Here is a 15770-nt window from a genome sequence, read left to right as displayed (position 1 = left end):
AAAAAAAATGTAATCACCACAAACTGTATGTAAACCAAATTGTATTAGCTGTGGCAAAATGTTAGCAATCCAACTAATTTTTAACTTTAAGATTGTTTTTATTTATCAATTTAATACATATACTTTGAATTAATTAACGCTGCTTTGCTAGAACTGGTTTTACATTGTATTTCTGTTATAAATTATCTCTAATCGTTCTTTGGGAGTTTTAAGTTAAGTATTTAATTATGTATATGACATACAGGACTAGTTTCTGTATACATTATATTAAAGTCTGTACTGTATAATTTCTTGAAGTGTTGAACTTTATTTCATTGTAGTACATTAAAAGTTCATTTTTATTTTACCCAGGTTTGAGTAGGTAAGTGGTTTTAGTTTTGAATTAAAAGTTTTATTTTATCTATATTTTGTTTGGATTAATGTAATGTAAATCAATGTATCAAATGTCATTGCAGTATGGAAGAGGTAATTTATTTAGTTTATCTTACTTTTGGAACATCTGGAATAATTTGTTGGTAATAATCAAATCAGGAGACTATAAATGGTTTAATGAATTAGTGTGTACTTTAATATTGGTTTAATATGTTCATGAGTTGATTGAGTATACACACATAATGTATTAATAGGGATATTTTTCTTTCTCACTATGGTCTCGAAACTGTTTGTTTCTTGTTGATAACTTCTTCCATGTTGTGAAGATATTTTTTTGTATCCTTTATCTCTTTATTATAATATGTCTTACTCAGTTATTGTAACTACAATAATCTTAACTTATTAATCTGTATATTGTTTAAGAAGTCACAGTATATCAATGTGAGTAATTGGGAGGGTTACAGATGTGTAATAAAAGTACTTGTAAATCATAGACTTTCTCTGAACTTCAAATTAATACCAAATTAAAAATTAACAATTAACCATAATTAAACACATAACTATAATCTAGATTTGGTAGTAAATATGTCCTTTTCTTAAATAAACATGTTAAAGTAGTTCTAGATTCAAGTATTTCACGCAATTGATTCCAATTGAATACGGTGTATTAAGTGAAGTATGTTTGGAGTTATGTACGTGTATGATTCTATATGATAATGAATACGTGTGTGTGTGCGTGTGCGTGTTTGTTATGATGGGACTTGGTATGTATGTATCTGTGTACATGTATATGTATGTTATGTATGTACGTGTGTAGGTATGTATGTAAGACTGAGTGTGGTGTGTTATGGATGGCTGTATGCATACATATGAAATATTAACCATAATTAAATACATACATAATCTAAATTTGGTAATAAATTTGTCCTTTTCTAAATAACATGGTACAGTAACTCTAAAATTAAGTACTTCACGCAATTGATTCCAATTAAATAGGGCGTACTAAGAGTAAGTATGTTGGAGTTATGTACGAGTGTGACTATATATGATATGAATATGTGTGTGTGTGTGTGTGTGTGTGTGCGTGTTTTGTATGATGGGACTTGGTATGTATGTATCTGTGTACATGTATATGTATGTATGTATGTATGTACGTGTGTAGGTATGTATGTAAGACTGAGTGTGGTGTGTTTATGGATGGCTGTATGCATACATATGAAATATTAACCATAATTAAATACTTACATAATCTAAATTTGGTAATAAAATGTGTCCTTTTCTAAATAAAATGTTACAGTAACTCTAAAATTAAGTACTTCACGCAATTGATTCCAATTAAATAGGGCGTACTAAGAGTAAGTATGTTGGAGTTATGTACATGTATGATTTCTATATGATAATGAATACGAGTGTGTGTGCGTGTTTGTATGATGGGACTTGTTTATGTATGTAATGTAAGAATGGGTGTATTCATATAATTCTTAAATGCATAATCATTAAGACTATTAATGTAGTCAGAGATAGTTGAAGATAATTATTAAATATAGTGAGCGGGTAGTGCGGGTTTGGTGGAAGGAGTGTGCGGGATGAATGACTTTTTGAATGAAGCGATTGATGAATTTAGAGTAGTAAGTCCAGTAGTGTATGAGGATATTGGGGATTTTACTTTTTGGGCGAGAGACGTTGATGGTTCAGACAGCTGTGGTATAACAATTTTACATGCAAATATTAGGAGTTATAACAGACACATAGACGAACTCTTATGTATCTTAAACAGTCTCGGTAATGAGTTCGATATTATTGTTTTAACAGAAACCTGGTTAGATGAAAGTTGTAGTATGGCTGGATGTATGGATGGGTATGATGTGATTATGAACAAACGAAAGAGGAAACCAGAATGATGGCGTAATTGTGTGTGTCAATAAATGTTTTCGAGTGGAGTATGAGGAGGTAAGTATGCATGTGGCCACAAGTATCAGAGTGGATATGTCGGTTGGCGGTGAGCGGCTCAGTTTCCTCGCGGTGTAATCGCAGCCCATCCTCAGATAATGATCTCGATTTATTCATTAATGACCTAGAATTTTATAGCAGCAATAGACCCAGGGACCGAATACACTGGCTAATTGGTGACGTCAATTGCTGCATTTTGCAGGAAAATCAAAGCTTGTTATCACAACGTTATCTTGATGTATTGTACGGTGCCGGTTTTTGTTAGTTGTATAAATATTCCAACTAGAGTTACGGCAAATTCATCTAGTTGTATCGACCACATTTTTGTTGATATAAAGAACACAGATCGCATTGAATCGGGCCTAATAAAATCAAGTATGACAGATCATTATCTTATCGTTACTAAACTTAGAACAGAAGTACCTATTGTAAGCAATATAAATAACAAACATATTGACAAATTTGATAAAGATTTGGTCTGTAGATGCATTTCTGAGCAGAATTGGAACTTAGTAAACGGGTTTAGATGACGTAAATTCAAGCTGTAATGTTCTTGTTGAAATACTTCAGACCATAATGGAAAAATCAAAAAAAGTCTCAATTTTTGTTCGGCTAGGGAACGAAAAATTAAGCCTTGGATCACAAATAGTTTAATCAAATCGATTAGATTTAGAGATAAATTAAGTCAAACGCTGCAAAAGAGAACCATTTAATACAGTGCTACTTAAAAACTTCAAAAACTATAGAAATATCTTAAATAAAACAATTAAAAATGCAAAGTGCCAATACTACAGGAGGAATATCTGTAAAGCGGGAAACAATAGCAAATTACTGTGGAAAAACATTGGAGAAATTACAGGCACTGTGACTAAAAAAGACCATTTTCCGATTGAACAATTTTTATCGAACAAGAATAATATCTTGAACTCAGACATTATCAATGTGGCGAATACTTTTAATGAGTATTATGTAGGAGTGGGAGCTGATCTGGCCAGCGCTGTCCCTCCTGTGGCCGAGGTGTGTAGTAGAACGACGACGACATGCACAGGGTGGACTCTGTATTTCAGCTGGAACCTGTCACTGAGCAGGATATTGTAAAAGTAGTACAAGACATGCGAGGTGGGTCCGCCCCTGGGCTGGACGACCTACCAGTTTGGTCTATAAAAGAAAACATCCAAGTTCTTAAATTTCCACTTTCACACGTAATAAATAATAGTTTTAGACAAGGTATTTATCCGGTCGCGTTTAAAAGTGGAAAAGTCATCCCAATATATAAAGGAGGTCCAAAAAATCAGTGCATTAGTTTTCAGGCCTATCACTCTTGCAAGTGTCCTCGCCAAGATTTTAGAAAAGTGTGTTAGAAAACAATTTCAAATAACGTGACGAATCATGGATTTCTGTATGGAAACCAATTTGGCTTTCGGAGTGATAAAAACCTGAATGATAACTTATTTTCATTTACAAAAAAAATTCATGATGCAGTTGGGCGTAATAAGAAAGTATTAATAGTATTCATAGATCTAGCCAAAGCCTTTGACACAGTCAATAGAGAGTTACTAGTAAAAAAAATTAGTTTGTATAGGTGTTAGAGATTACCTAAAATTACCTAAGCGAGCAGATATCAGGTTGTCTCAATTTTAGGCAATCACAGTTTAACAAAACAGGTTGAATATGGTGTTATTCAAGGTAGTACATTAGGACCACTTTTGTTTCTAATTTATATAAACAATATTGGTAAAATTAACCTTTTAGATGGCCAGATCTTTCTATATGCAGATGACACAGCCTTGTTGTTTGAGGGATCCAGCTGGGGGAAGCATATGGAGCGGCGGAGCGGGGGCTGCGCACTGTCAAGCAATGGTTTGACCAAAATCAGCTCACGGTCAATTTACATAAAACCAAGTGTATGGCAATATCACTGAGAGCTGACGGAGATCCTGTGAACCTTACCTTGAAACTCCATACTTGTGCAGGCCAGAATGATTGTGGCTGCGAAACTGTTGAAAGAGTGTCAGATTACAAGTACCTCGTTGTAATATTTGATAGTAGACTTAAGTGGACAGCTCATGTGCAATTGTTAAAGAACAGATTGAGAAAGTTTATTTTATATATTTTCTGTTCTTAATAAAATATTAACACCAGCTCTGATGAAAACAGTTTATCACGCATATGTACAATCATTATTACAATTTGGTATCATTGCTTGGGGCGGAGCATATAAAACTATTCTTCTAACATTACATACTTCACAGAAAGCCATTATGAAAGCGGCATTACAAAAACCAACTAGTTACTCATCTGAATTATTATTTAATGAGTTCAAGGTTTTTAATATAACTCAGCTATATGCAAGAACAATAATCTTATATATTTTTAAAAATCAAGAAAATATTTTCAAAAAAACCAACCACCCGTACGTTACAAGAACTCAGATTAACTCGGGTATTATAACACCAAGAATCAATAAATCCATAAATTTTACAGACACTTATTATATAGCTAGTACTGTTTTTCTCAAAATTACCCCACCAAATGAGAACCCCCGGTCCATGCAGTTACTATTCATATAAGAAAATAGTTAATAATTGGCTAGTAGAATTAGGTAGAACAAGGAATAGATAATCTCTTTAAGTCCACTTACAGGGCAACTTAAATGCCGGGGTATTTTACGTATCTCGGTTTTGTGTGTGGGTGTCTGTTTGTCTGTGTCAGCCTGTTTTGTGTGTGTGTGTGACTGTTTGCAGTGCATGTGATTGCGCTTGTGTCTGTGTATGTGTGTCTGTCTGTGTGTATGCGTGCGTGCGTGTGCGTGTGCGTGTGTGTGTGTGCGTGTGTGTGTATGCGTGCGTGCGTGTTGCGTGCGTGCGTGCGTGCGTGTGTGTGTGTGTGTGTGTGTGTGTGTGTGTGTGTGTGTGTGTGTGTGTGCGTGTGTGTGTGTGTGTGTGTGTGTGTGTGTGTGTGAGTTGGCATGTGTGGTGACCTCTAGAAAGGATGGGTGTATTCGCAAATTAGGTGGTACTAGGTAAACCTTGTGTTTGTTTCTGTTTATGAAATCAATCGTGCGTGGAATGTTTGCTATTTGGAAATGAGTTACGCAGGTCAAACGATTTATGCCCCATATGGTTTACAGTTTTTAATACATATTTGTGCCTTGCTATAGTTAGAGCCACAGTCTGTGCGGCCACATATATTGCTTCTGTTATTTCCACTTTAATCAGAGAATGTGTAAAATTGCTGCTAATTGTTGATATATCACTTAGTTACTGAATGTGGACTGATTGGACTCGATTCTCGCGCACAGGTTACGACCCATGCGAGGATCTCATTTCTATACATAGTTACTATGGATGTTCAATGTATTGCTTATGGCTGGAAATAAATGTATTTCTTTCTTTCTTTCTTTTTATTTATTTATTTAGAAGATAATAACATAGATTAAAACGTATTTTAATTTGAGAAATGTTAATAACGAATATAAGAAAAGGTCACTGCAATAATTAACTAATTATATGCATAACACATAAATAAGGTTAACATCTTAATTTTCGGACCTATCCCATCGTTAATGGTACAAAAATAGGACATCTTCTAGAGGGTGAATTCAAGATTCGAGGGTAGATTCGAGAAGAGGGTGGATTCCAATCTTGGGAACGTAGTGCTCGACTATTGTTTAACATTACAGATGGTAAATATTCGGAAACATGTTGTCCATTCCAATCATCCGTTGTCAACAACAAACTTTAAAAATTTTTAAACTGCCAAACAGTTATTATATTGTAACTTTGACTATAACATGCTCGTAAATTAATTTAGGTAATGAAAAAATTAAATATTAAAATTATCAATTTACCAAATTATATGCTACTAACCATATGTTCCGATTGGAACTTATTCATGTGACGTATTATTTTTATTTTTAGAGCTTTTAATGAAATGTAATTAATAACAGGAAAAAGGAACTTCTTCCCGCAACAGTTTTCGCGAAGTTAAGTTAAGCGATCGAGCCTGCGACTTCATCAGTACACAATTTCCGCTTATGAGCGGGTAGGAACATTTCCGAAAGGAATAAATTATATTTCCAGTGCTACTTGTACATTAGAATATGCCTTGTTACCTCGATCAATAATATACAGGGTGTAAATTAAGTCCTGATATGCCTGGATATAGTCCAAACAGATTGAGATATCGATGTAAAGTCTTCATCGTACTTATTAAAATACTTTTTTAGACTTTTTGGAGAGTAAAAATATTTCACCCCCCTTTTTCAAAGGAGGGTATAGGGGGTCATTTTAAATTTTCAAATTGCAACCCCCTTCTTGTGACATGTCATATTAAAGGTCTATTCAATAGAAACACAATGTCACTAAGAACACACCTCTATGCCGTCTCTAGCAAAAGTTACGGGCAAATAACGTAAAAAATAATCTGTATGCACAATGCCTATGTCTTGCGCATATCAAGAAAATGAATGCGTGATATCTTTCAGTAAGACTTTGAGGGCCCAGCTTACCCCTTGCGTAGTATCTAATGTTTCTGATGTGCATATTTTTGGTAAGAGGTTTCTTTTTCTAGATGGTATTACAATGTAAGGGATTATTTGCACTTAACTTTCGCTAGGATCGCTGTAGAGATGTTTTTTCATGACATTGTGTTTCCATTGAATAGATCTTTAAAATGCCATGTCATAAGATAAGTATTGCAATTTGAAATTTTAAAGTTACCACCTTCTACCCCCCTTTGAAAAGGGGATTACACAGTTTTTATCCGTAAAAAATTCAAAAATGTGATTTAATTAGTATAGCGAAAGTTGAAAATTTATATCTCAATCCATTTGGAATATATCAGGATTTACTTTACACCCACCATGTATGTACATACGTAGGTCTGAGAAACCCACTGCTACCAAAAACGTCTACTTTCACCCCTTGTAATCTACTACCAGAGTAGGTGTTATAAGAAAATCTCCTAATTTCAAGTGCAAAAATCCCCTTTCCAGATTGTGATCATCTACAACGGAAGAAGTGCAAAAAACATGTGAACAAATACTGAATAAATTTGAATGATTTCAACTTCTTTGAATCCATTTTTCCACTGAAGCTAATACGCTTTGCACCAGGATATTTACTTTCTCAACTCATAGGTATCAAGGAACAAGAGTACCAATTTTCGGAACTGCACAATTGTTTGCATTCCATTGTAGTAAGACTGGGCTACTGACCAAGTTTGGTACCAACACTCAACGATGATCTCGGCATGTGGGCAAATACTATTTTATTAAAAAATACAACAAAATTACAAAAAATGTTTAAATTTATCTGAATTTACTTGGAACGTTAGGATAGACTCGTTTAACTCTTTTTTCAATAATTGGAGAATAATAGTAATTTTATTTTATTACCCAAACAACAAAAAACTTACTGTCAGATATTTCCAAAAATGTTATATTGTTTAATCCTCAGCCTCCAAGATGCTTTAGGTTAACACTACCTGTCACTACGCGTTATATGATTACGTCAACGTTAATGGCCTTCCAAAAGGGAAGGGGGGGGGGTTAAACGGTGAGTAAAGTTCAGTGTTACACATTGCAATCAGTACTTTAAAAACTGACATCTGTATTAGTCGTGTACTTTAGTATTATATACTTCTGTATTACAGTAGTCATACTGTGATCAAGTCAGAAATTATTTCAACAACTTTTAAAAGCGGTCAATAGTGACGAAAAACTTTAGAAACCTCTTTAAATTTAGAGAGCAAATTTTTGAATCTATTCAATTATGCAATAAACAAAAAAATTACAAAGTTTCACAAAATTTTTTTATAAAGATATTTGTAAAACAAATTGTGTTAATAATGTCACATACCCTAGTTAATATTATAAATGCGAAAGTCAGTTTATTTGTTTGTCACGCTTTCATGTGTAAACTATTCAACCGATTGTACTGACATTTTACACTGACATGCTTAGGGTCTCTGGTTCACATATAGGCCATTCTTATTTCGAACATCCCTCCTAGAAAGTTCCATCCTGGTCTCTAAAGTTGCATTACAACAAACAAATATAATTAATTGAAAGAGCCTGTTAAATGTAACCAACTGTTCTGTCAAAACATTATTTTATCATCATTTCCAATTTTTTAAAATTTATAGTGTGATAGCACAAATTAACCTTGACAGTCACAATACTTCTTATTTCAACCTTTTCAGCACAGAACAAGAAAATATCCAGATATGACAATTAACATGTTTAGTAAAAATATACTTTTAATAGTACAATTATTAAATATGAAGTATGCAGTTCTTGGTCAGTACTGCAATGTAGATACCAAAGACAAAGTTACTGTCTAACATTTCCTATTAGTTACCTTTAGCCAAAAATACATTATTGATCGGGAGAGAGGCTAAATCAACTATGGACACAAAAACGCTAATACCTGAGTAAATATTCATTTTTAACAGATTTTTTTGGTTGTGGAAATAAGTCAAACACAATATTAGTATCGGAAATATAATTCACTCGAACCAGAAATGCTTATACATGTGCAAAGCCTACGAAATTGCGTGCAAGACCGTGGGTAACAGCCAGTGATTAATATAGCACTAAAATTCTCCTTTTTTTTTGTAACTAATCGACAAAAACTGCAGATATTTTAGATTAATGGCACCTATCTTTTATATGAATCAAAAGTAGATTGTACTGATCTAAAAACGTTCGGTTTTTTTGTTTCTATGTGTCAAACTAGTTAAATTTGTGAGCATTTTCAGTATTCAAAGTTTAATGCTAAGCTACAAAAATTAGGAAAAATTCAAAATCTTTGTTTAACAATCTATATAAATATTGTTATATGAACTTAACATTCATAGGTATTAGCTTTTATGGACATTTTAAATAATAATAGACAACAATTTTTAAAACATCCAAAGAGGAAGTTTATTGGCTGGGGTTTAATTGATTGTCACTATTGTTTATTCTGTTTTAGATGTATAACTTGTTGTTTTGTAAGGTTACTCTGGAGAGTTCATCACCACATATGCTTAGCCATAATCCATACTTTTGATCCCTTGAAGAAGATAGTGGATTACAATCCCGGAAACGTAGTGTTGCTTTTTTTATATTTTTAACATACAGACCTGTATAACGATGGCAAATGTCCGAAATACTGCCTTCCTTTTAAATCATCCATTGGCAAAAACAAAACTTTTAACAAAGAATACTATACATTTAATGTTTCGGAAAACACAATATTTAATATAACCTTGTTAAAAACCTCTAGATGTTCCTTAGAAGTGCGTCGTTTAGGTAAAGCGTATTTTTTAACACTGTTGAAAATAACTGTTTTAGATTTAATAACTGTTAATTGCGAAGTACTGTATCATTTGCTTATTGTCTTCATCACTAAAAAAACTATGATACTAACCATGTTTAGCGCAAATTAAAATTGTAGATCGAGAATTCAATTAAATTCAATATTTTAGAAAAAATATTTTTTGGGTTATTAAAGGTTTGTTTCATTTATAAACAGGTAAAATACGCCACGATGAAATAATGGGTATTGTATTAAAAAAGGAATAAAAACAATGATAAACACCGTTATACCATACTAGTTAAATTAAAACTTAATAATGAGAATCAATTAAAATTTATATTTAATCAAAAATATTGTTATGGGTTATTTTCTCATTATTTGATTTATACGTTACAGTGACATAATAGGTATTGTATTCAAAAAGACTGATTTGAAAATAATGAATACATTTGCTTGCACAAAGTTTTGCTTCTTTGATGTACGTAAATAAACGAAAACTTAAATAAACCGAAGGAGCCAGGACGCCTGCTAAATTATAAATGTTTTGATTGGGAAAGCTCCGTCCCTACGATAAAATGTCTGCTGACAAAATTGTTCTCCCCAAAAGTTTAACCCTCCTCTGAACTATATCTGGAGTCAGATCCCTTCCCCAGATAGTATAATATGACCCGAGGGGTTGTTATTGTATATTGCAATTCCTTTCTATCAGCTGAATGCTTAGAAATTCATAGGCTACACATTCTGTAATTTAGTGTTAACAGTTACCCGCGGCTTCGCACACAATTTCGTAGGCTTTCCACCCGTATGCGAATTTCTGGTTCCTGTGAATTGAATTTCCGACGCCAATGATGAGTTTGCCTTCTTCCCATGATCAAGAAAGTATGTTAAAAGTGTATATTTATGTTCATTGTAATTTAATTCGATGTTAGTATTTTTGTTCCATATCTGCCTCTTTCCTAAAAAAAATACATAGTCTCTCATTATCTGCACCGCTAGCAGTTAATACTTTGGCCGCAATTTAGTAGGCGTTGTAGTGTACGACCACTGCTGGTTCCAGCGAATTATATTTTCGACGCCAATGTTGAGTTTGCCTTGTTATCACGATCAGGAAAATAGGTCAAAAATTTTATATTATTATGTATAATACAATATAAATAAACCTTTTAACACTTTTTTGTAAACTTTTATTTTTGTTACTATGTACATTTCGAAATCTGTGATTTCATCTTCAGGTACTAAGGTTAAGTTATGAAAATAAATCATTAAAACCAATTTGTCATGTGTTTTTTCACCACCTTGGTGGCTAAATTTGTTGTATTTAATTTTATGTGTGATCAATGTATATTGTTTAAAAGTCTATCGAATAATAAATTTTTTGTTAGAAAATCTTTGTCATTTAATAATATATTATGATTAATTTTGGCACTTTTGTAGATTTCAAAATGTTCTAAAGTAGATAATAAGCGACTTTTTTTGTTTGTGTGTAAAATTTCAAGATTGTTTTCGATGTTAGTGTATGTATGGCCGGTGTTATTTAAATGGTCTGCATGTTTTGAATTTGACGATGTTTTCAATGCTTTTATGTGTTCATTAAATCTAATTTTGAAGGATCGGCCGGTTTGTCCAATATAGTGGGATTGACAATCGTTGCAATTTAATTTGTATGCTCCACTATTGTTGAATTTTGAATTTTGATTTTGGTTTGTTGAATTGCTTTTGCTTTTGATTAGAATTCCAAGGTTGTTCGAGGTTTTGAAAGCCAATTGATATCCTTGTTTATAAAATGATTTATTAATTTTGTGACATTGTTTACCAAGGTAGTCTGATTGAATGTATTTGATACCTATTACTTCTTTCTTCTTATTTTCTTTCATTCTGTAGTTCTTCGTTAATATATCAATCATGCTTGGTTTATATCCATTATTTTGGGCTACGTATTTAATAATGTTTAATTCTTTATAAAAATCTTCAGTGTTCATAGGAATTTTGTGTAATCTGTCGATCATTGATTTGAATGCAGCCATTTTTTGGTTATGTGGGTGATTCGATGAGGAAGGAATAACTAAATCTGTGTATGTCGGTTTTCTGTAAATTTTGAAATTGTGCTTTCTGTTGATCTTGGTTATAGTCAAATCAAGGTAGTTTATTGCATTATTTTCTTCAATTTCATTGGTAAAATTTAGATTATGATGAATTTGGTTTAAGTAATTTTTGAACATGTCTATTTGTCTTTCATTTCCTTTGAATAGACATATTATATCATCAACATATCTGTAATAATAAATTGTTTGTGTTAGATGTTTGTTTTTATCGCTTAGTATGAATTTGTCTTCTATGTTGTCAAGGAATATATCAGCCAATAATCCGGATAGTGGTGATCCCATTGGTAATCCTTCATGTTGTATGTAGTAATTGTTGTTAAATGTAAAGTAATTTTGTCTTAGAGTTACTTTTGTGAGTTCAAGTATTTCTTCAATTTCTTGTGTATTTAGAATGTTCTGTTCTGTTAAATTATTTTTAATTATAAGCATTGTTTCTTGGATCGGAACATTTGTGTATAAATTTGTTATATCGAAGGATACAAACTTACTGTTGTTGGGTATATCTATATCATTAATTTTGTTTACTAGGTCAATGCTGTTTTTTAGTCTTATGTCATTTTTAAATTTGTAATGTTCTTTAATTTTGCTGTCCAAGTATTTTGCTAAATTATAAGAAGGGGCATTTTGAAAATTTACTAATGGTCTTATTGGGTAGTTTTCTTTGTGAATTTTTGGCAAACCTTTGAGGATTGGTGCAGAAGGCTTCATCATTTTTAATTTATGTTTTTTGTTATTCGGAAAAATATGATTGATTTTGTTTATGCGTTGCTTGATATCTTTTTGAAAAGATTCTGTAGGATCATGAATTTGATTATTATTTTGTCTTAGTATGTTTTGTTCTATACTTGAAGTTACCTTGTTTCCTGATCAAGAATATATACATATGTTAGTTTGGTTATTTAAACGCATATGTGACAGATACGGTCAAATACAATATAACGGTATCGTAAAAAGTAAGGTCTCTGTGGTGTAATGGTAGCACATTCACCCGGCAAGTGAGAGATCCGGGATCGAGTCCCGGCGGAGCATTTTTGTGATTCAATGTTTATTGAAATTATATACATATATATATATATATATATATATATTATATATATATATATATATATATATCATTATATATATATAATTTATATATATATATATATATCATTTATATATATATATATAATTTATATATTTTTATATATATATATACTGTATATATATATATATATACTGTATATATATATATATACTGTATATATATATATATATATATATATATATATATATATATATATATATATATAAAGCCTACTTCATTCAAAAGTTAAATAAGATGTATTTTGTATCAGTATTTAAATTTATAATAATAGATAGTTACATTGTCTTTTAGATCTAATTCTTAATATTTGAAGTAAATTAACAATGGTATTACGTTTATCGTACTATCACTAGTATAAACAAATTCAACATTTTCCAATATATAATTTTTATTCTACAATGGTATTACGTGTTTGGTTATTTATAAACTGAAAAAATATATCAAAAACGGTGTGAATGGTAATGGTTATTTGAGCTCACTTATAAATGTAAACAAATTTAAAATAATAAAAAATGTTTACGCAGAACAGTTACGCAGCTTATATCAGACATACTCTTTTAATTCATATTTTACAACTTTAGAGACCAAGATGGAATTTTTCGTTACTGTAAGGACCAGTGGGGCGTAGCCCGGAGAGATTTCCGAAATAAGAATAGGCCTATATTCATCCCAGGGACCGTAAAAATACTCATGTAAAATTTCAGTACAATCGATTGAATAGTTTACGCCTGAAAACAAAACAATCAAACAAAGGCACTTTCGCATTTATAATATTATTAGGATTAGGATTAATATTATTGGGAGTGCCGATGGCCGAGCGGTCTAAGTCGTTGGACTTTAGATCTGAGTTAGAGATAGTGCAGGTTCAAATCCTGTCTGTGACCGTTGCACTTTTTATCAGTACCATCTACCTTGTACTGTATCGACTCTCCCCCTTATTCTGTTTGATAAGATCCTCGCACAGGCCAGTGGCCCATGAGGACGGACAGAATAAGGCTTAAAAGGGGATCGGCCTCTCCTTTACAAAAAAAGGATAATTAGTCGATACTATAAAGACACTATAATGCAGGATAATTGATAGCGTTTTTCCACTCGAAGTACGACCTATAGACCTATTGAACACTCCAATAAGGAAAAGTATTAAATTTACATTAGTAAAATGTATTAAAGTCAAATATTTCTTGTATATTAATCTCTTTTAATGTTGTATTGCCATTCATACAAATTCATTTTCAATGGGTGTCAACGGTTAGAACTAGTTGCTTAAAAATTAACTAACATGCCATTGTGAATTGTGGTATAAATACATTCAATGGCGAAATATTATAGGAAAGATGTTTTGTAAATGTTTCAGGAAAAACTTGCAGGATTTAAGTGAGGAAATTCCTAATCAACCTTAAATGATAAGAAAATTCCAATATTCTAAGACGTCGTTCTAAGTCAAATAGTTCTTGATAAAATTAATAAATACATTTTAACCGAAAACCTAGAATTGATTATTAAATTTTTATGTGAGAATTCAGAGAATTGGCTCCATTTAAAATAAAATCAGCTAATTCAAAGTTATTGCATTGCAGTGGACACCAAACAGCCAAATTGAAGATTTTCATTTAATTTTCAAACGTAAAAATTAAAATAAAACGAGTGCTAATGTGGGTTAATGAATATTTAGGTATTCCCGCCAATACATCCGATTTCTGACCTACGAGATGTAACGTCGTACTGAAAATTATTTTGTTCATATAAATGAATGTTGCAAATTTAAATTGAGGTACTTTTGAGTTAAATAAATTAATTTCTAATGGATAGGATGATATCATTTTATTTTTATGAAAAACCGTTACTTTTACGAAACTATTTTCAAAATTAAAATGAAAAATGAGGAATCCTAATAAAATCAGTTGTCACAGTTGTATATCATGATTAAGTGTCCAAGCTAAATTGATAATGCACTAACAATGTGATAACAAATGCACTAATGTAATTTTATTTTTATCATAATTAATTATGATGATGAAAGCAGCATAAGCCGTAGGCTGTCATCATACATTGTGGTGATAATCTTTTAGCGGCGCAGTACATAAAATGTGTCCATGTCCCTAGTAAGTATGAGATTGGACCACACCCAAAGTCTCACAACCACCCTCAAACACACACACACACACACACACACACACACACACACACACACAGTTCTGCCAGAGGTACTTGAGTTCTTATTGCCCTGTTCCTTCAATATAAGCCGTCATGAAGCTAAAGTAAATGGGGACGTCAAGCTTCTCATATATCTCTCAAATTACTGAAGGATATCAGCCATCAGCAACTGTAATGTAAAATCCTTTTGACCTACATGTGAGTTTACGGGTGCAATAAAGATTATAAATGAAATCTATAAAACTAATCCTATGTCCTATTTTATTTAATAAAACTGCCAAATATACGACTATAATATAAATATAATGACTTATAAAATAATAATAAAAGCTTTGAATAAGTGCATACACATTACCATACATTTTAATTTGAACGATGGTTTTATACGTTTTATTCCCTCAGAATTTGAATGATAGTTCTAATAAACTAGAACGATCTTTAATCAGCTGTGAACATTGCGGTAGTCCAAGATTCTTGAACTGAGCTTCTCCGCTTGCTTTATTTCTTATCAACATTCAAAAAAACTGAACTTGACATCGCTTTAAAGTTATAAATATGTGAATTTATTGTATTAAATACTATAAAAATCAAATCTGAAAATAAATACAAACCTAATTTTACCCTTCTTTAGGTGCCAAAAAGGTTAAAATTATAACAATACAGTCGTTATAGGTCCGTTACCCACACAGATCACGACTTACCTCCGGAGATATCAGGTTTGTCTCATTGAAGTCCACCGTGACCATCTCTGCGATCCTAGTCCATCAACAATATACTCGTTACACTTTCGTTATCTACTCA

General features: G+C 31.9%; 1 protein-coding gene across 2 annotated transcripts in view; it reads right to left on the bottom strand.

Annotated features, from left to right (window-relative positions):
- Nucleotides 1–15770, bottom strand: part of LOC124366279 (diuretic hormone receptor-like) — a 163893-nt gene that overhangs the window by 45458 nt on the left and 102665 nt on the right. Inside the window, exon 1 of one of the 2 annotated variants that reach the window (XM_046822689.1) lies at nt 15671–15747. The exons of the other annotated variant lie outside the window; for it this stretch is intronic. Within the exon in view, the coding sequence (XP_046678645.1) occupies nt 15671–15715 (45 nt within the window). The 5' untranslated portion in view covers nt 15716–15747. Of the gene's footprint in view, nt 1–15670; nt 15748–15770 lie in introns of those variants that run through there. 2 annotated transcript variants of the gene reach the window in all.

This window comes from Homalodisca vitripennis, chromosome 7, assembly GCF_021130785.1.
Source record: "Homalodisca vitripennis isolate AUS2020 chromosome 7, UT_GWSS_2.1, whole genome shotgun sequence".
Lineage (NCBI taxonomy): Eukaryota > Metazoa > Arthropoda > Insecta > Hemiptera > Cicadellidae > Homalodisca > Homalodisca vitripennis.
This window is presented reverse-complemented; position numbering and strand designations above follow the sequence as displayed.